This window comes from Chrysemys picta, chromosome 7, assembly GCF_011386835.1.
Source record: "Chrysemys picta bellii isolate R12L10 chromosome 7, ASM1138683v2, whole genome shotgun sequence".
Taxonomy (NCBI): Eukaryota; Metazoa; Chordata; order Testudines; family Emydidae; genus Chrysemys; species Chrysemys picta.
The window spans coordinates 110408032-110430613 of NC_088797.1; the positions used below are offsets into that span (position 1 = coordinate 110408032).

Genomic DNA, 22582 nt, shown 5'->3' on the forward strand with positions numbered 1-22582 from the left:
ATAAATAAGTTAGGGAATGCTATTAAGCCAATTAGTAAATGCAAAAACTCTATATTGAGATAAGGTCTCAGAAAAGGAAAGTTATGTATTTATGGATAGAGCTATTTTACATGTACCATACAAGTATTACAAAAAATGAAAATATCCCCAGGCATTAATATTTCAAGACACACTGTTTGAAAACATGACTAATATAAATTTAACAAGCAATAACTTCACCTCCAAATTAGTTTAAATAAATTTAAAGAAAAACCAAAACTTTTAAATGGGTGAACTATTTAACTTTAAATAATGGCTACAATGTATGTGCAGAAATGCCTTTTTATGCAGATTTTTACTACCAATACTAGTATAGATTTTACAAATTGCCTATACGAATAGTTACAGAACAGGTATAACGGTTCCAAAGGAGCCATTATGGTCCATATCAGGACAAGCACAATGTAGGCAATTGTAAAAATACATTTTATGTGACACGGAACTGTATTATGTGCCTTGGAAACAAAGGATGAGTGCTCAAATTTTGTTCATGTCCATGTACACCCCCTAAAAACTTTTGGCTAACTTTTTTGGTTTTGATTTTCTGCACATTTGACCAGACTGCTGTTAGTGATGCATACGGGCTTGATACAACGCCCTCTGAAGTCAATAACAACACTTCCACTGGACTTCAAAGGGATTGGATCAGGCCATTAAGAGTTCAGACCAGGGTTGCTAGGATAGAAGATGGGAAGTTTGATGGCAGAAATCACATGGCATTTCTCCTTTTTCCTTGATTAGATGAACCATTCTCATTAATGCATGCAGGTAACCCCAACTAAGTAGAGAGACCTCTTGGACTGAATGTATTCCCCTGCAGGATAGAAGAATGGTCAACAAAGGCTGGATCAGAAATTAAATTTATGCTGCACTACCTCTTACTACAACCATGCAGGATGGACAACCTATCAATCTGGATCACTACCAATTTTGATTAAATAACAGAAAACAACTAAATCAGCTAGAGTAATTCATTTCCTTTAAACCTGTGAGAAGGCAAAGCTACATTTAAATAGAGTATTTAAAAAAAATAAGAAAATGAAATGGTCAACGATGCCTGTGTTTATGTACATACAAACATAAAACATCCAATTAGCTAACCACAGCTCTTAACACAAATCTGACAGCCACTCATGTTTGAGCCTTTCTAGGCAACCAAGATACCAAAAAAAGACGACACACAATGGAAAGGAATACTGAACAACAACCTGCAGGGGCACCAAAGCTTTGGCCTAATACCAACCATCTGTAGCGTTAAGTTCCTTTTCTTGGGTTCTGATCCAGCTCCCACTGATGTCAATGGGAGTTTCACCACTGATTTCAGTCAGAGTTGGCTCAAGTCTCAGTCATTTTCTCCTTGGATTGGCAGGGGGTGAAAATTTCATAGAGATAGCTCTTGATGGGAGGAAGTAACATTGTCAACCCTTTGGCTAACCAAGGAATGGGCTGATGGGTTCTGAATGAATCTTACCCAGTCCCCTCTGGCTACAAGGATGGTGTCTATAATGAGCCTTAAAGCAAGATGTATTTAGTGCAGGGGAAAATCTTGGAATTTGATAAGGAGCCAAGGATCAATGGGATGAAAATGGATAAATATTCACTACCAGTTCTACTTTGCTAACATTATGAAGAGTTTAAAAAGTTAGAAATATTATTAAACACTATAATATAAATAATGTAACAGTTGGCAGCTGGATATGATTTTTATCCTCAAAGTTTCCCTTAGTGAGTCACAGGTTAGGCAGGAAAAAATAATCTCACTGCCACACATTTTGTGTGTGTGTATAACACAAGTATTCACACACCCAAATACAGCATACAAATATTAACCTACACTCATTTCCTCTTATTTCAATCAAGTCCATACCCATTATTGTGACCAGGGACAGCTCTAGCTTTTTTGCCGCCCCAAGCACGGTAGGCAGGCTGCCCTCGGCGGCTTGCCTGTGGGAGGTCCCGGTCCTGAGGATTTGGCGGCACGCCTGCGGGAGGTCCCCAATCCCGCGGCTTCGGCGTACCCGCCGCCGAATTGCCACCGAATCCGCGGGACCGGCAGACTGCCGAAGGCTGCCTGACTGCCGCCTTCGCAGGGACCGTCAGGGCGCCCCCCCACGGCTTGCCACCCCAGGCACACGCTTGGAGCGCTGGTGCCTGGAGCAGCCACTGATTGTGACTGAAACAAGCACTTGATTTTGCTAACCATATGACCACCAGGGTGCATAATGCAGTTTGTACAGCACATGGCAGAGCTTATAATGTCAATAACCAGGTCTGAATTACACAACTTTTCTTATCATGCACTTCCCTTGGACTCTTTCCTTTTATCCCATTCAGAACTATGACGTTCCTTACTAAAAGTCAACTGTTTACTGCCAATGACAGAGTTACCAATAATCCCAGGCTAAAGCAAAGAAAACTGATCAAAATGAAGGGTTGAAGTTCTATTATTTTTCGATTTGATTAAAGATGAATTTGATTAAACCTTCAGGAGCCAAATTAATAGAGGTTCACATAGGCCAGATGAGTAAAATATGTGGGAAGACAATTTTTTTAAAAGCCTAGCATCCTTTCTGACAAGTGCAAGTTATGCTTTCAACTGACTGTATGTGCATGTAGTACACCAAAACCTGTCCAAAATCTATGCTTGTTAAGCAATTTGTCTTTAAGAGATTTTTCCCAAGTATCCCAGAACCTAATTCTCCTCTTATGCTGATTTTTTTAATCAGTGTAACTCCACTGCCTTCACTAGTGCCTCCTGACTTTACACTGTTGTAATCTAGAGGAGAATAAGGCGCAGAAAGTACAATTCTCATGGCCAACTCCATTAAGAACCAATCCTTGTTGGATCACAGAAGGGTTGCTTAAGGTACAGAGAAACTTAACCAGACAGCTTATCATCTGATTTACCTGTGTCAATCAGATATTTAGCTAACCAAGCTGCCAGTGATGACATCCACAATTTGTTTGCAGGTGCAAAGTTATATGGGTGCAATTTTGCAGGAGCCAAATGCACCCACAAAAAGGGAGGCTGATCAGAAGCCTAGCAGTAAATGCAATTCAGGTACAGATATGCTCAACTTCATACCATAGCAGGTCTCCACAAGACAGAGCAACTAGATGCACATTTTGTCAATATAGGCCCACACATATTCAGTGTTTTTCATAGCATGCAGTTTGGATCTTTTAGGAAATACTATATTTTCTTAATTCAATATTCTTTATTATTCATGTGCTACAAGACCATCAGCATCTTTCACTAACTATTCTCAAATACATCACCAGTTGTCTACTGACTTATGAACCGAAGGTTACGTCAGTGGTTCATACTAGGCACAAAGAGGTTACATTGAAACTCCATAGCAATTCTTTTAAAGATAAAGGATCTATAATATTATTTCTGTACATAAACATTGCTGAAAGATGTGACAGTTAGTGCATTTGACTTTCACTGTCCATAAGACAAGAACTAGTACTGTTTGATCAATGTGTTTTCAGGCTGTGATGTAACGAATTCTTAAAAGGCTCTGAAAATTATAAATGAAACAATGCACTATCCATATTGCCTGATAACGTGAGTCAATGTTAAAAAATAGATATAGTGGTGTGTGTAGATGAAAACATAAATTTAAACAGGTTTTAAAGATAATGAAGCATCACTTCATTCCAATTTAGCATTAAAACAGATGCTTAATATCAGAATATTAGCAATACATAAAACAGGACTATATGGAAAATATCTGCACTGGTGTATCGGTGCTAAGAACAAAGGCTGCGGAAACCCATTTAGGCCAGTATCTTATGAATGTAATAACATAATATTAAGCAAAGCTCTCTGCAGGGTACACTGGAATCTTACAATAGGAGCTGTATGGCCTTATGATCAGGGTTAAAAACCAGTTATTGTACTATTACTCCCCATTGACTCTGAAGACATTCTTATAAGAAACACAAAATGTTTAAGCACCCTGAGAATGTAAGATTTACATTAGGAAAAAGATGCTGCATTTAAAAAATAAGTAAATAAAAACGAGCTAAATTAGGTCAGTTTTAGACACCTGCCTTTATAATGACATACATACATTTTGGTGAGCTTAATGTGTCTTCCTGATGCTAAGTTAATTTCTGAACATGTTAATTAAATATGGTCTGAATAACTGAAACAATAAAAGACATGGCAAGTCTAATAAAAATCCATTGGAGGATAAAGGCCACTTCCTTATACACTAGCTTGGGTGGTTTACAGGGGAAAAAAACAAAAAAACCCACACACAGAATGCTGGCTAGTGAACTGATAAATCCACAAATAATAAATGATAAATTCCAGTTTACAAATGGTAAATGACTTTGTTGTTAGTGTATTTGATATACTCTTCTGAAAACAAAATGGTACAGTGTTCTAAATGAGCAGTAATTGTTCGCTTTTTCCTTTTGCAAACAAGTCTACCATTCATGATTGCCCTTCAGTGAGAAGAGATCTAAGGACACCTTGTTATTATGTTTCATCACAGGAAATAACATTAAGAAGACATAGGTTGTTGATAAGGGTGATGTAAACTGGAAAAAAAACAAAAACGTCTGTATGGAAAGGAAAGAAGCTCTGGAAAACAGTGAGATGCAACTACATGCTGTGCATTTTAAACAGAAACACAGAGGTGATTTTAGCTAGAAATTGTCATTGTGTTTGATTGATTATGCATCCACACCATATAAAGGACAAACATATGGTATACAGCTACGACCTTACATAAATGAATTGAGACAGTGCGTCAACCCAGAATGCCTATGTGCTATGAAAGTATAAAGAAATAGCAATTGTCAAAACATAGCAAAACTTTAATTCTATCTTCAATTGAACACAATTAATATTAACAAAGGCCTCGTAGTATACCATGTATGTAAAGTGCAGAAAGGAGGAAGGCCTGGAAATACAAAAAAGAAGGGAGCAAAGGTATGCTACACTTACATTGCCTCTGAAGGTTCCCGATTCAGGCTACTTATCTGTGCCTGCTGCAGAGACTGCGACCCTCCCATCCTCAGCGTGCCTTGAGCTGAAGCTAGCTGCAAGCAAGGCCAGCTTCCTTGTTAATTCCCGCAGCAAAAAGCCCTGAGAGGTCTGACTGTAGTGGCTGCAATACTGCAGTGCAGATGGAAACAGCTGCTTGCATCAGTGGCAGCAATAGCAGAGGCACTTCAGCAGCAGCTTCTCTTCTCTGAACTGTTGCCAGGGGTTTATTTTTATTATTTTTTTTTCCTGTCCAGATGAATATTATTTTAAAAATATAATAAAATCCCAGCCAGTCTGTCGGGCACTGATGTTACCAACCATTAGTCATAAATCGTTCTATCAGCTACAATGCAGCACCTCTATAAACAGAACCACTGGCTATTGAGACGGACTTAAAAAAAATGAAGACCCTCCCCTTAAGCACACATTGTCAGCTACTGTGGCTCCCCAAGGACCTACAGGCAGGACCATTATATTTTGTTGACTCAGCTGATTTGAAATGCAAATTGATTTTGTACTAATCCTGTGCCTGCATTTCCTTGTAATAGTAAGCACATTGTATGTTTCACAATGATTACAACAGAGAGAATTAATATATATTTTTATTATTATTATTAAAACAAAAGAGCTCATCCCTCTGGCAAAAATGGAATCTTCCATCAGGGAAATAGGGAGAATGCCATGAAGAGCCAAGGTAAACAAGGCAATGTGTGAGCATACCGGGGAGCAGTTCGATCCAAAGATATTGTTACAGTTAACCATTTTGCTTCTGTGTGTGTGAATCTTCTTGCTAAATGATAAGCCGGGGAACCTTGGGAGTGATGCTGTTCATAGGCTGTGTGAGCTAGGGATATTTAAGATAAAAAACAGCATTTCAAAATCAATGGAGAAGTTTGTCTTTCTCTTACTGAAAAGGTTTCAGTGTTTCAGGAATATCTTGTGTAAATTACATCTGCTGGAAGGCCTAGGCACCATCACTCTCTCCACATTTCCATATTTGGCAACCACATGGAGGCTCCATAAACAAATTACACTTCATATTTCCCAGAGATCAAAATGTCAGCAGCAGTACTATCTACATTCAGGATCACTCTACTAACTCCACTAACTCCAGTGACTCTCATGCTTTGAAGCTACATAGTTTACTTCAGTTAACTGGAAGAAAGTCAAGAGATTAGACATTAAAATAGAAATATTAAATCATTCTAGCTGTAAAGTGTGTAGCAGTGTACTTCTTTCAGATGTCAATAAAGACGCCCCCATCTCTCCATGTACACACAGCTTAAATAGCTTTTGTGCTGTATTTTCTCCTTTCAAAAAGTAGACTCCTTTAGGGCTCGTCTACCCTACAAAAATAATCCAGGGCTGACAAGTGCTGAATGTAGTTTAGCCACAAGCATAGACAAGGACAAAGCATATTCCACACCATTTCATTAACCGTAGTTAAAACTGATCCTGACTAGGGACTTTGGACAGTACCACAATAAGAATAATGAATAACAGTTGGCAATTATTTATTATAGCACTTTTCATCTTCATAAAGATTGCTTAATTCATCTTCACAACTCTACCAGCAAAACATATATGAGATTCACCTCATTTTATAGATGGAAAAACATTGGGACACCAGAGTTTGTCTCCAAATTGCCAAAACGGCCTCTAATTTTGTGTGCCTCCAGTTTTGGGTGGAAGTGAGTCACCAGAAATTAAGGAGCCACTTTTCAAAATTTGACCCTAATTTACTGGCCCAAAGAGACAGAGGTCATATCAATATCAAAGCCAGAATTTTTTTTTAGGAATTCTTGACTTCCAGTCCCAGTGCCCAGACCAGTGGACCAACTAGGATACCATAAACCAGGAGTGGCCAAACTTACTGACCCTCCGAGCCACATACAATAATCTTCAGAAGTTCGAGAGCCGCAAGACATGCACAACCTGCCCTGCAGGGCAGCGCATGCTGGGATGCAGGGCTTCTGTCCCCATGTCCCCCCCCCCCCTCCCCGAGGCTAAAGCCTTTAGACCACCCTTCCTGCATGGCAGAAGCCCCTAGTCCCACCCTGCCTCCTCCCCACCCCCACCACCGCAAGGCAGAAGCCCTGAGCTGCCCTTTGCCCTATCTTATAGGCACAGAACGGGGGGGGCGCGCTCCAGGAGCCACACTTTAACTGTAAAAGAGCCGCAGGTGGCTCCTGAACCACGGTTCGGCCACGCCCGCCATAAATAGTTACAACTCTGCAAAACACATCATAAAACCAGTAAAGTGTTACTATTTTGTTAATTGTTTCACATTTTTGCATGCTCGGCATGTTAGGCACAAAAACTGAGCTACATTCATGCCTGGTATAACTGCACCAGCTTCAATGGAGGTATTCCAGGCTAAGTGTAGACTACCGTGTTTATATAAGTTGAAAGATTGTATGAAAATCCTTGTGAAAGTCAATTCAGCCTAATAAAAACATGACTCAGTTGTATTAATATTTAACAGCAATGTCACATAGCTATCAAATCAGGAGTGTTCCTAACAATATAAAATGTGGAGTTTCAAGAGGGCATTGAAAATAATTTACTTTAGCAATAAATGTGAAAATATGAACATGACTCTAGTGTCTATCTAACACAGGAAGCAGTAACAGCCAGGAAGCTAGAATTGTGCTTCTGTTTTGGGGAAATTCCATTATGTTGAGGCTGTCACTCAATGTCAGTGTTATGTGCTATTTTAATACTGAGTTACTGGTTAACGCTCATTTCAATGTCATACAAACTTCCCACTGTGTTTATTTTTTATAGACGAGAGGAAGGCAGACAAGAGTTTATCGTACTTACTTTTAGAAAAATCCAACTGGGGAAAAAAGCAACTGGGTTATCAGTTATGCTCTGAGAAGCAAAAGGGATAATAGAAGTATGTGTTCTATTAAGAGTAATACTAACAGTGCTTGCTAATGAACAACAAAAAACTAGTTAAATGGGCATTTAAGACGTGTTTTCTGGTTATATCAAGTTTCAGGTGCATCAGCATCATCATATAGTATCTTGCTATGTTTAAGTTTTTCAAAGGTTACAAAAGCACTACAAACATTAACAAAATGTGTAGGGTCAAATACTGCACCATGCAACCAAGGGCAGGAAGTGACTGCAAGGTCAAGAGAACAGAATATTTATCCCACCCCAAACACACCTACATAACAGCAGGACAAAATTCCCCATTAGCACTCATGAGAGCTGGATAACACACTCATCACAGAGGCTCAGGAGCTGCAAACTCTGAAGAATGCCACGACTCTGGCCTATCTGCACATATGCTATGCTTGGCACAACACTTTAGTGGGGTTGCACTCTTCCAGGAGCAGCAGTAAGGTGCATTGCAGAACACAACCTGCCCTAAGCCTCTGTCTCTGCGCCAACAGCATGGCTACGAGACCCACCATGAAGACAGGTTTCAGAGTAGCAGCCGTGTTAGTCTGTATCCGCAAAAAGAAGAACAGGAGTACTTGTGGCACCTTAGAGACTAATAATTTGTTAGTCTCTAAGGTGCCACAAGTACTCCTGTTCTTCTTTTTACCATGAAGACAGTTCCCCTTCTCCAAAACTGTTCTTACTTATAGACAGTACGGGATTTTTCCCTTAGCTCGAAGAAATAATTGTTTTCTAAGCAATTTGGATACAGCTGTAAAAACAGGAATACAGAGTAAAAGCAGGGAGGTGAGTGTACCACTGGAATGCTGAGGCCAGTTCTGATGTCCATACTTTAAAAAGGAAGCTGAAAAACTGGAGAGCGTTTAGAGAATAGCTACAAGAGCAGATATCAAGTCCATAGGTGCTTATGTGTGAGAGGGAGCCCAGCCTGGTAGGTCAGAGCTTTCAGTGGTACCCCATTTCCAGGTGGCACCCCGGGGGTGAGTTAAGAAGCACAATGTGAGTTAAGAAGCACAAGCTACATGCTATCAAAGGGAAGGTTAAAAGGTGATTTGATCGTGGTCTTTTAGGCACTTATGCAAGGAGAATTTATCTGACCTTTAAATCTAATAGATGAAATCATGACAAGATCCAGTGGTGGTAACTAAAATCAGAAAAGAATATATAAGCTTTTTTTTTTTCTTTGAAAGGTGAACACTATGCTCAAGGAAGATTGATAGACCAGGAAATGGAAGTCCTGTGTCCACAAAATAGGTACACTACAAGCAGCAGCAATGCAAGGTTTGTCCATATAGCCTCCCCACTGATCTACCAGGAACAAGTCAATGGGAGAATTAAGAACTCCCTATTTACTCCCTGGCCTCAGCTCATCTGCTGGTACTGCCAACAGAAATGACAATCAGTGCTGGATGTGACGGGTTGCCCCCAGAGTGCCAGCTGGAACTGGGGTACCACTGAGCCCTCTGGCCCACCAGCCTGGGCTTCCTCTCATACTGTGTTGCTGTGACAAGCTGCAAAGCCCTCCAAGCTTGCATTTTCACCAGCATTCACACAGATAGGGACACAGTACCCAGCTGCATTTACAGCTACTGATAAATAAAGAAATGTAGTGTTGGGACATGGAGGAACGTATGCCCTGTCCGCATACACTAGGCTGTCAATAAAGTTCATCCGTCTTGCCAATGAAAGTCAAAGTAGAAGAACTTTATTGATACCCGTGTCCATCAACAAGAACTGCATTTGGGGGTGAACAGCACAAAGAGGAGCGCTCCTGCTAGCTCCTGCTAACCACCAGCCTAGGACCCCAGAGCAGTACCATCCTGCCCTGGTCAAATCTGGCCAGTATATGAGTTTAACACCCGGTCTGCCTCTCCCTCAATGTGAAAAGGACCATGCACACTTGTGGTAACCAAGCTGAGATTTTCCCCAGACACCTTAGTCAAACACAGATTGGTTTGGATTAAAGCACAAAATAAGTTTATTAACTACAAACGACAGATTTTAACTGGTTATAAGTGATAGCAAACAGATCAAAGCAGATTATCTAGTAAATAAACAAAACCACAAACTGAACTTAACATACTAGACAGGTAGGACATGAATTAGAAAATTCTCACCCTGAGCGATAAACAGGCTGGCAGATTCTTAAGGCACAAGCTGCCTTTGCTTTGCAGCTTGGGTTTCCCAGGTTTTCATTCACAGGCTAGAAATCCCTTTAGCCTGGGACCATCACTTCCCCCAGTTCAGTCTTTGTTCCTCAGGTGTTTCCAGGTGTGTGGTTGTAGGGAGAGAGTGGTACCATCATGATGTCATTTCCCCCTTTTATATCTTCTTCCCACTTGCTGGAAAGCTCTTTTGCTGTGACCTGGGTCAAACAGTTCCCATTGTGTAGTGCTATCTCTGAGAGATTTTTATTGTACACAGTTCCTGGGGTAATCCTCCTGCTTGCATGCATTTCCTCAATAAGCCATTAACATTGTTTGGCCTTTTTATTGTTGTACCTGAAAGGCCGCTTGTGGGTATTTTCAACCTCACAATATGTTTCAGTAATACATACATAGCCAAACTTCACATACGATGACAGCACATACAATCCAATGAGATATTAATGTCTAGCAGATCAAGCCTTTTAGAATGATACCTCACAAGGCACACTTTGTGCAAAACATATCCTAATTATATGACAGTGGTGAATAAGGGGATGCCAGGGTGTCACACTGGGTTTTTATGATACAGGGACTAGACTGAGATCACAACTCATTTTGCAAGGACTTGACAGTAACCTCAGATACACAGACATGCCTCATGATGTCCTTTATAAAACATGATCACACAGAAGTGATGGTTTCCAGGCACATAGTGGCACTGATATTGGCCCACGCATTTCAAAGTCATTCAAAGACTCTAACGTCACAAGGGACCATCATGACCATCTAGTCTGACCTCCTGCACATTGCAGGCCACAGAACCTCGCCCACCCACTCCTGTAATAGACTCAAAATCTCTGGCTGAGTTACTGAAGTCCTCAAATCATGATTTAAAGACTTCAAGTTACGGAGAATCCGCCGTTTACACTAGTTTAAACCTGCAAGTAACCATGCCCCATGCTGCAGAGGAAGGCGAAAAAACCCCAGGGTCTCTGCCAATCTGACTCTGAGGAAAATTCCTTCCCGACCCCAAATATGGCAATCAGTTGGATCCTGAGCATGTGGGCAAGACCCACCGGACAGGCATCTGGGAAAGAATTCTTTGTAGTAACTCAGAGCCCGCCCCACCTGGTGTCCCATCACCAGCCGTAGCATTCACAGATCAGCTATATGTCATTGTAGGCAGTCCCATCATACCATCCCCTCTATAAACTAATCAAGCTCAGTCTTGAAGCCAGTTAGGTTTTTTGCCCCCCACTGCTCCCTTGGAAAGCTGTTCCAGAACTTCACTCCTCTGATGGTTAGACACCTTCGTCTAATTTCAAGCCTAAACTTGTTGATGGCCAGTTTATTTGTTATTGTGTCCACATTGGCACTTAACTTATATAACTCCCCTCCCTTCCTGCGATTTATCCCTCTAATGTATTTATAGAAAGCAATCATATTGCCCCTCAGCCTTCTTTTGGCTAGGCTAAACAAGCCAAAGTCTTTGAGCCTCCTTTCATAAGGTAAGTTTTGCATTATTCTGATAATCCTAGTAGCCCTTCTCTGCACCTGTTCCAGTTTGAATTCATCTTTCTTAAACATGGGAGACCAGAATTGCACACAATATTCTGGATGAGGTCTCGCCAGTGCCTTGTGTAATGAAACTAATGCTTCCCTATCTCTACTGGAAAAAACTTGCCTGATGCATCCTAGGACTGCATTTGCCTTTTTCACAACCACATCACATTGGCAGCTCATAGTCATTCTGTGATAACCAATACACCCAGGTCTTTCTCTGTTGCTTCCAACTGATAAGTTCCCAGCTTATAGCAAAAATTCTTGTTGTTAGTCCTAAGTGCATGACCCTGCACTTGCACTATTAAATTTCATTCTATTTCTATTACTCCAGTTTTCAAGGTCATCTAGATCTTCTTGCATGATATATCTAGTACTTATCTGTATTGGAAATTCCTCCCAATTTTGTGCCATCCACAAATTTTATTAGCACACTCCTACTTTTTGTGCTAACATCATTAATAAAAATATTAAATAATTTTGGCCCCAGGACTGATCCCTGAGGAACTCCATTAGTAAGCTCCCTCCAGCCTGACCCGTTGTAATCTCCCCTTTAACCAATTCCTTATCCACCTTTCAGTTCTCTCACTAACCCCCATCTTCTCCAATTTAATCAATAATTTCCCATTTGGAACTGTATCAAATGCCTTACTTAAATCCACATAAATTAGATCTACTGCATTTCCTTTGTCTAAAAAAATCAATTATCTTCTCAAAGAAGGAGATCAGGTTGGTCTGGCATGTTCCACCTTTTGCAAAACCATGTTGTATTTTATCCTAATTACCGTTAACCTCTATGTCCTTAACTACTTTCTTTTTTAAAATTTGCTCCAAGACCTTGCATACAATTGAGGACAAAACTAACAGGCTTGCAGTTTCCTAGAACACATTTTTTTCCTTTTCTTAAAAATAGGAACTTTATTAGTGTAACCCTTCTGCCAGGCCAAGTTGATAGCAGCAAGGGCCGGGTTCAGTACATAGGGGTCCCTTCCCAACAGCGTGACACAGAACCAGCTCGAGCCCCCACCCAGTGACCTGGGAAAATCTTACACAAACCCCTAGGCGCCTCGAAGAGGCAATATTTCCCCTCTCGCAAGCACAGAGCCTCGGTGTAGCAGAAAGTGTTTAATAACATGAGGTAAACGACATAGCATTAAATTGGGAAAACACCACAACTAGAGTTCATAGACCAAACCATGAGCGAAGACCCACCCCAGCAAATTGGGCCGTGTCCTCTCCCGTTGGTTCTTGAAACCAGCGACCCTAGAATCACCAAAGTCCCAAAAGTCCACCGATCCCAAAGTCTCTTGGGTCCAGCAACCCGAGAATCACAAAAGTCCCAAAAGTCCGACAACCCCCCAAAGTCTCTGTCCCTGATCAGTGCAGCCCCAGAGTTCAAAAGGGGGGGGTGAGCAGGGTGTTAAGGGGCACCTTACGTGATCCGAGGCCAACCCGGCTGCTTCTCCGTGGGGTTCCACCGCAGCCTTACCACGAACTGCTCCACTCCACCTGCAGTCCCACTCCTGCCGTCCCACGAACTGCTCTGGCAGCTGCTCCGCTCCGCTCACCGACCTGTGAGCTGCGCCGTGCCGCTCCACTCCGCTCCGCTCCGCTCCGCTCCGCTCACCGACCTGTGAGCCAGGCCGCTCCGCTCATCGACCTGTGAGCCGCGCCGCTCCGCTCCGCTCACCGACCTGTGAGCCAGGCCGCTCCGCTCCGCTCCGCTCCGCTCACCGACCTGTGAGCCAGGCCGCTCCGCTCTGCTCCGCTCCGCTCACCGACCTGTGAGCCGCACTGCTCCGCTCCAGCCGTCCCTTGGGCCGCTCCCACAAGGCTCTGCTCTGCTAGCTGCTCCTCCAGCTGCTCCGCTCACCGACCTGTGAGCCGCTCCGCTCGCCCCCGCTAAGCTAAGTTAGCTTAGCAATATAGCTTCAGGCTCCCCCACTAGTTAACACAGCCTCAGTGATCTCAGCTCTTAAATAGCTTTAGCTCTTTTGTGATTTCAGCTCTTAGTGATTTCAGCTAGTAGTAGGGGAGCCCCAGTGCTGGTGCACTATTGGCCCAGAGTGAATTCAGCTCAGCAGTCTGTAACTAGACTCCTAAGGGAATCAAAGTTAGCTCTGACATTCAACAGTGGAGAGAGGAGGAGGTGCAATTGGTGTTTCAGGCCCACAAAAGGGACCCACGCCACCAGGTACCAATACCTGCCCCCAACCTCTCTCAATTCACTGGGTTTTGTAACCCATGCCCCTTGACAAGCAGATGCTACTTAGGTAATGGTGAATGACTCACTCAGTCCTTCTGTCATACACCAGTTCCACTGGCCTTGATTCACAGAATCAGGGTAACAAAACTTTATTCTTCCTGCCCCAATAACAGAGAAACTGGGGATCCCACACCAGCCAAAGTAACCACTTTGAGTTGCTGTTGTTTCCTGCCAGGCGAGTGGGTGTGCCTATGCAAACAAGATCAGCCCCTGGAGTTCTTTTCCACACTCGCCATAATTCACCACCAGATGTCAGGGTAGAGCTCATCCTGACTCTGCTTACATCCTCCTCCCAGCCGAAAATTTGTCGTCCCGACAAATCACACTCCCTGTTATAACAACTCACTGGTTCCCTCCAAAGGGCCTCAGATAACCCACTTTAGCTTCCACAAGCCTGTGTGCTAAACATATTGGTTCCTCACTAGTTACCCCAGGTGCATCATAAGTCAACCGTTTTACTGGTCTTATTACCCTGTCTCGTCTATTGAGAATCTCTGTTGCCGTGGTGCGCGGGACAGCCTCTTGAACGATGGATGGAGAGGTTTCCTTTGAGGGTCCCTCGGCTACTGGCATAGGCCCCTGCATTTCTAGTTCTAACAGTGGAGGGTCCAAGGTGCCCAGGACATCCTCCACCTGTATGTCTCCACTGTCCAATAACCTGGGTGTGTCATCACATGGGGGTCCCACCAGTCGCTCAGGGGTGTCAGGAATGGGCCTAAATACTTCTGCCATGGGGTTTAGGGCGGAAGAAGAAGAGCTCTCTTTTGATTCAGCCGATCGAGACTGAAATCTTGTCTCCATCCCAGGATACACCATGGTTGTGTCTTCCTCCTCAGACTCACTCTCGGATGTGCTGCATGGGGGTAGGTTAGCTGCAGGGGGCTGGCTGTCCACGTTGGAGGGCGGCTTTGGTCCAGCACCTTCGTTCTGCCCAGTTGCCCTGTTGTGGCCCATCTCATACGGGGTGCCTACCAATTCCCCCACAGGGAGCAAAAGGTTTCTATGCACTGTCTTTGTCTGCCCTGGACCCTCTTCAGGTTTGATCTTGTAGACCGGCAGGTCTCCTAGCTTTTCCATCACCAAGTAAGGTATTGCCTTCCATCTGTCGGCTATCTTGTGTTTGCCAGCAATACCCAAATTTCGCAGCAGAACTCTGTCCCCCGGCTGGAGTTCTTGCAGACGTACCCTAGCATCATATCGATGTTTGTTGCGGTCTGCATTCTTCCGAGCTGCAGATGTAGCTAAGTGATAAGCATCCCGCAGCTTTTCTCTCAGTCGGGATACATATTGCTGATGAGTTTCATAGCTATCTCCATCCTCTGATACACCAAAGCACAGGTCTATGGGTAATCTTGGTTCTCGTCCAAACATTAAGAGATATGGGGTGACTCCTGTAGCATCATTCTTTGTGGCATTGTAGGCGTGCACCAGATATGCAACATGTTGGCTCCAGGTTGCTTTCTGCTCTGGTCGCAAAGTCCCCAACAGTCCACCGATCCCAAAGTCTCTTGGGTCCAGCAACCCGAGAATCACAAAAGTCCCAAAAGTCCGACAACCCCCCAAAGTCTCTGTCCCTGATCAGTGCAGCCCCAGAGTTCAAAAGGGGGGGGTGAGCAGGGTGTTAAGGGGCACCTTACGTGATCCGAGGCCAACCCGGCTGCTTCTCCGTGGGGTTCCACCGCAGCCTTACCACGAACTGCTCCACTCCACCTGCAGTCCCACTCCTGCCGTCCCACGAACTGCTCTGGCAGCTGCTCCGCTCCGCTCACCGACCTGTGAGCCGCGCCGTGCCGCTCCACTCCGCTCCGCTCCGCTCCGCTCCGCTCACCGACCTGTGAGCCAGGCCGCTCCGCTCATCGACCTGTGAGCCGCGCCGCTCCGCTCCGCTCACCGACCTGTGAGCCAGGCCGCTCCGCTCCGCTCCGCTCCGCTCACCGACCTGTGAGCCAGGCCGCTCCGCTCTGCTCCGCTCCGCTCACCGACCTGTGAGCCGCACTGCTCCGCTCCAGCCGTCCCTTGGGCCGCTCCCACAAGGCTCTGCTCTGCTAGCTGCTCCTCCAGCTGCTCCGCTCACCGACCTGTGAGCCGCTCCGCTCGCCCCCGCTAAGCTAAGTTAGCTTAGCAATATAGCTTCAGGCTCCCCCACTAGTTAACACAGCCTCAGTGATCTCAGCTCTTAAATAGCTTTAGCTCTTTTGTGATTTCAGCTCTTAGTGATTTCAGCTAGTAGTAGGGGAGCCCCAGTGCTGGTGCACTATTGGCCCAGAGTGAATTCAGCTCAGCAGTCTGTAACTAGACTCCTAAGGGAATCAAAGTTAGCTCTGACATTCAACAGTGGAGAGAGGAGGAGGTGCAATTGGTGTTTCAGGCCCACAAAAGGGACCCACGCCACCAGGTACCAATACCTGCCCCCAACCTCTCTCAATTCACTGGGTTTTGTAACCCATGCCCCTTGACAAGCAGATGCTACTTAGGTAATGGTGAATGACTCACTCAGTCCTTCTGTCATACACCAGTTCCACTGGCCTTGATTCACAGAATCAGGGTAACAAAACTTTATTCTTCCTGCCCCAATAACAGAGAAACTGGGGATCCCACACCAGCCAAAGTAACCACTTTGAGTTGCTGTTGTTTCCTGCCAGGCGAGTGGGTGTGCCTATGCAAACAAGATCAGCCCCTGGAGTTCTTTTCCACACTCGCCATAATTCACCACCAGATGTCAGGGTAGAGCTCATCCTGACTCTGCTTACATCAGCAATTCTCCCGTCATAGGGTATGGCCTTGCTATTGGGTTTGCAATTTCATGTGCCAGTTCCTTTAACATTCTTGAATGGAGATTATCCGGGTCCCCCAGTTTAATCCCATTAAGCCAGTGGCGGGCAAACTACGTCCCGCAGGTCACATTCGGCCTGCTGGACTGACCTGCCCGGCCCCCGAGCTCCTGGCCCGGGAGGCTAGCCCCCGGCCCCTCCCTTGCTGTCCCCCCTCCCCCGCAGCTTCAGTTCGCTCTGACGCCGGCACAATGTTCTGGGTGGCAGGGCTGTGAGCTCCTGGGGCAGTGCAGCTGCAGAGCCTGGCCTGACCCAGTGCTCTGTGCTGCGTGGTGGAGGCGGCATGGCCCGGCTCCAGCCGGGAGGGGTGGCTGTAGCGCCACCAGCCACCAATGCTCCAGGCAGCACGGTAAGGGGGCAGGGAGCGGGGAGGTTGGATAGAGGGCAGGGGAGTTCAGGGTGGTGGTCAGGGGGTGGGGGGGCGGATAGGGGTCGGGGGGGATAGGGGGTTGAATTGGGATAGGGGTCCCAGGGGGGCAGTTAGGAAGGGGGGGTTGGATGGGGGGCAGGGGGCAGTAACAGGCAGGGGTTCCGGGGGCAGTCAGGGGATAGGGAGAAGGGGTGGTTGGATGGGACAGGCGTCCCGGGGGGCAGTCAGGAATGAGAGGAGGGGTTGGATGGGGCGGCATGGGTCCGGGGGCAGTCAGGGGACAGGGAGCAGAAGTGTGTGGATGGGGCAGGGGTCCCCGGGGGGCTGTCAGGGAACAGGGGGTGTTGGATGGGGCAGGAGTCTCGGGGGGAGGGGCAGTTAGGAGGTTGGGGCCGGGCCACGCCCCCCTCCCCTAACCGGCCCTCCATACAATTTACGAAATCCGATGCGGCCCTCAGGCCAAAAAGTTTGCCCGCCCCTGCAGTTGGAATTTGACTTCCACCTCAGATGTGGTAATTTCTACTTCCATATCCTCATTCCCATTAGTGACCCTGCCACTACTCGATTAGCTCTTCATTACCTTTATTACAAACTGAGGCAAAGTATTTGTTTAGGTGTTGGGCCATGCCTAGATTATCTTTAATCTCCACCCCATCCTCAGTGCTTAGTGGCCGCACTTCTTTCCTTGTTTTCTTTTTATTTATATAGCTATTGAACCTTTTAGTATTGGTTTTAATATCCTTTGCAGGGTCCATCTCTGTCTGGCTTTTGGCAGTTCCCACTTTATCCATACACTTTCTAACTTCCAAGAGGTAGCTTTCCTTCCTGTTCCATCCCATCTTCCATTCCCGGGAACCCAATTTTGTTGTCACAAAAGAAAAATGTTGGGATACCAACATAGGGGCAGAACATTTATGTTATCAACATTTTAAAAATAATAACTTTCACTCCATCCACCACTTTTTATTTAAGCAAAGGATACATTTTGGCCCTAAATTAGTGACTAAAACCAAAATTTTAAACCTGCGTGTCTAATGTTAATCACTTAAAACCATATTTAGGCACCTAATATGTGACCTGATTCAGCAGTGGTTGGATCCACAAACCTGATTGAAGTGACTGGGTGCCCAGCCCTTGGGACAATGATTAAGGTGCCTATGCACATTGATTTAGGTGCTTAGCTTTAAGCACCCAATTTAAATATTTTGTCTTCAAGAAGCAACACTGGACAAGGCTGAAAATGGGGAAACATGACAAACATTTATTCCTCAGACATCCTTGCGCCTAATCTTGAGGCTCTGGAATGCCTGTTTGTCTTAAGAAAATGTGCCAAAAACAGAGGACAGACTTTGTTTTTATACTGAATCCAAGAATGTGAAATGCATTTGTATGGCATCAGTGCTGAATCCTAACAACTGGATGGCATACTGGGAAAGAAATTGTGTCAACACCACTTGGGAGGGTCTAACAGGACTAGAGTAGATAAAATCCAAATCATGCACCTTTTAAACAGAGTTACAGGGAAAACCAATGACAGGGAAGGCTAGCCACACCTCTGAGAAATGGTCAGCACTTGGTATTTACATCTCAGGAAATATAGCATTTTAGGAGCTATGTCAACAATCAGTGACAGCTAGGGCCCCAAAGAAGTGATCAGGATACTGTTACCCTTCCCTCTGCTCCCCTCATCTGCTCTCTTGACTCACTGCCTGTGCAGAAAGCCTCTCTACAAACTCTCCTTCCCTCCTCTCCTAATGACTCTCCCTTACCAGCTTCCTTCAGCCATCTACAAAGAACCACCTCCATAGCTTCCTCTGTGTAGGAGCCCCAGACCCATCTGCCCCCGGTCCGTTTCCTCCTACTGTGCTAAACAAAGGGAGAGCAGCAGTGATAGGTTGTAGAGTCAAGCTTGAACCCTCTCAATTACTTTCCTGCATTCCTGCAGGTAACGCCAGGAAGATCCCATGTTCAGCTTTTGTAGGGAGAAAAACGGGCCCCACATAGTCCCCTCTATGCTTGCTTGCTGTTACCATGTGAACGAAGGCTTCAGGAGAACTACGTTAACCTGGGCCAGATGCCACCCACTAACACTGTTCCTCTCCAATCCTGCTAGAGCAGCATCAGCCCCAGTTTGAGCCTACTGTACCCAGAAGTCCAAAACTCTGTCCTTACACCAGTGTAAATCTGAACTAATTCCTTGAGTTGGAAGGATTTACACCAGTGCAGAATATTTGGGACAGTTTTTTTAAATGGGGACATTATTAGTAGGATTTAGCTCCACTAATTCCTGAATTACCAGCCACGCCTGTAAAGGAGATATCGCAAACAAATGACAATTTCCATATGTGCATTCTACATTCATTTAAGAAAATTAAATAGAAGAGGCGAAGACTTGGTTCATGTCCCATGAACAGACGGGGAGCACAAAGAGAAAGTTTAGAGAAAGTGTTTCTAATACAATGCTGAGTCCTAGACAGCTCTGGCAAACCACCACCACAGAAAGGAGACAGACTGGGAATTAGTCAAGCAAACAGATTAACGAAAAGCAAGCAATATCTATCTGTTCTCACTTTAGAGTTTGCACTGTGGATTAAAGAAATATTAGGGTGTGACACTGGCAGACCTGGTTCCAACTCATGCCAACGCCCCTATGCCTCAGCTGAACACTGACAAATGCGTAGCAGGAAACCAGTCTGGCTCACCTGTGTGTTAATGTTGTTAAAACAGGTTTTCGGTTTATGAAAATATGTTTAGTGTTTATACTTTATGAAATGCATGTATATTGCTACATGCATTAATCTCACTGTAGCTCATGTTATAAGGTAATAATTAAGTGTTTTCTCTGAAACCAGTCAGGAGAGAAGCATTACCAAGTGTGAAATACTAGTTTACCCCAGGAGGTGTTATTTCCTGCCCAAAAAAGGAAGGCCCATAGACACCAGACAAACCAAGTGGAATGTCAGAGGACAAAAGACTTTGTTGACTGCTCCCTCTACACCTGTGGAGAGGAGACGTATACGAAGACTCATCGTCAGCTTGAACGTTGGTGGAAGGGAATAAAAATCCCTGATCAGAAGAAGCTGTATCACTATGCTGCTTGGACTCTGGGAGGGTAAGATTTCTAAGCATAAGCTAGGGGTCCCCAGCTGCTTAGTTCGGGTTAGCTCTAGAAAACATATAGAGCTTGCCATTACAGCAGCTTCTATTACCTTTTGGAAACTAACACTAACTCATTGGTGCGTATAGGTTTGCCTGATTTAAGCTTGTAAATAACTCTCACTTCCTTCTTTTAATTAATAAATAATACATTTATTATTGGATTGGCTAGAAGCATTATTTTTGGTGTAAGATCTAAAGTGCAATTGACCGGGAGTGACTGGTCCTTTGGAACTGAGACTAACCTGAATATTGTTGTGATTTTTGGTGTAAGTGATGATCTATTTCAAAGACAAGTGTGCCTAGGTGGCAAGATAGAACGGAGTACCCAAGGGCAATGTCTGTGACTCCATGTTAAGGCTGTTGCAGTGCTTGAGGGGTTCATACTTGATACTTGGTTGGTGAAATCTAAGTGTAGTACTCACAACCAGCCTGGGGTTTGTGTCCTGCTTCTTAACGGTCTGCCTGGAGGTTGGTACGCACCCTCTTGAGCCACTCCAGACAGCTTGGCACAGGAAAATTCACTTTTCTAACATCCCAGATATAGAAAAGCTTACCTTAAAAATGCTAACAGTTAGTTTTTGTTCCATCTGGTTTTCTAACACTGGTAAGACATTAATCAGATGTCACCAAAATTGTGGCACCTATGTTCAAGAGACTTGGTGTCATATAAGAAGTGTCTAATAACAGCCATCAAGCATGTCTTTGATCTATGATCTATAGGTCAAACACAGGCCTGGTTAAACTTAGGGAGTGTACTAATCACCTTTCATTCAGGCTAAATAAAAACAACAACTGAATGTCCCTTAGTGTAGTGACAGCTGAAACAAGAGGGAGCCTCTGCCCAAGGCAATGAGCCACATTGCAAGGCTGATCAAAAATTAAACCATGTGGGCCAAGGGGAACTGGATTCTCTGGTATGACTTCAAAAGAGGAACTAGGGGATTGATTGGTTGCAGCTGTCTTTGTCTGCCTGTGAGAAAGGCAGAAAGTCATCAGAGAGCAAGAGAAGCAGTGGTGGGTGTGGTCCTGAAAGAAAGATGAAAGACAACTTTTGGGGGGAACAGTATTCACTAGAAAGGTGGACTTGGATTTCTGAACAAGGAAATCCTACTGTGTTCAGGGAAACAGGACTTTGTAAATAAACAGAATTGCAACAAAGAAATACCTGACTTGTATCATCTTTCATCTCAGAACAGAAACAACCCTTCAAGGCCCCAAATACTGGCTAACTACTTGGGACAAAAAGGGAAAATAGTACTGTTTTAGATTATGCTCCCCACACTGGGTGGTGTGGACCAGCCGATAGGATTGAACAGTTTAAACCATAATGAAAGAACTCCCACATCTTTGCAGAAATACTGTACAAAAGATCAAACAGGCTGCAGATTATAGTTAATGAGGATAACAAATGCAACTAGATGAAACACAAAGTTACAAATTCAGATCTTTGATTGGCATCACAGAAGCACAAGTAACTTGAGGCTTGAAATGACATTAGAATACTAACGCTGATATACAGTTGACTCATCCATCTATCTTAGTACTCTGGGAATAACGATGTAAACATTATAAGCTCTGCCACATTTTGTAAAGCAGAATATTTTGTTTGAATTCCCTGTTCTGTGAAAATTATGGAACCCTGTATAAGCAGGAGCAACCCCAAATGAAGTCAGTGGAGCATCACCTCTTATGCCAGTGGTGAATTCAATCGGATTATGCTGCAATGAAAAGAGAGTAAAGTGTCTCTGGCACAATGGGCCAGTTGATTGGGTTATTAACCACAGGTTGGTTGCTCTAAAGCAGTTGGGGATATAACCATTTCCAATTTAGATCCAAACTACAGAACTGGAAAGGGTCCACCAGCGCGGTAAAATTGCAGGGTTGGAATCTTAGATTGTGAACTCTTCATGTGTGGTTGTACAGCACAATGGGGCCCTAATCCTGTTTGGGGTGTCTATGCATGACCACCACCCAATGACATAGTCAAAATTACCAGTTAACTTAAAGATACGTGACATAAAGCATTATAATTATGCTGCATATCATTCCTCTAGATTAATGCAATATGCATCGTTGGATCATTTGTATTAGTACTGATTTAATTCATTAAAAATAGAGTATATCAGGATTTTTAATTTAATAGGATTAACATGTTCAACATATTTTCCCTTGGTCAATTCAAAGAAAAAATATTTAAGTACATAAAAAGGATACAATGAGAATGGCCATTGCGACTCACAAGAAAAGGAAGTCTGGCTGATTAAAATACATTTCTAAAAAATGCATCTATTG

The 22582-nt window shown here is 44.2% G+C and overlaps 1 protein-coding gene across 40 annotated transcripts in view; it reads right to left on the bottom strand.

Moving 5' to 3' along the window:
• TACC2 (transforming acidic coiled-coil containing protein 2) overlaps window positions 1–22582 on the bottom strand; it is a 218333-nt gene that overhangs the window by 77379 nt on the left and 118372 nt on the right. For 5 of the 40 annotated variants that reach the window (XM_065552327.1, XM_065552326.1, XM_065552322.1 and 2 more), the window contains exon 1: window positions 5003–5480. The exons of the other annotated variants lie outside the window; for them this stretch is intronic. In XM_065552327.1, the coding sequence (XP_065408399.1) occupies window positions 5003–5070 (68 nt within the window). In that variant the 5' untranslated portion in view covers window positions 5071–5480. Of the gene's footprint in view, window positions 1–5002; window positions 5481–22582 lie in introns of those variants that run through there. 40 annotated transcript variants of the gene reach the window in all.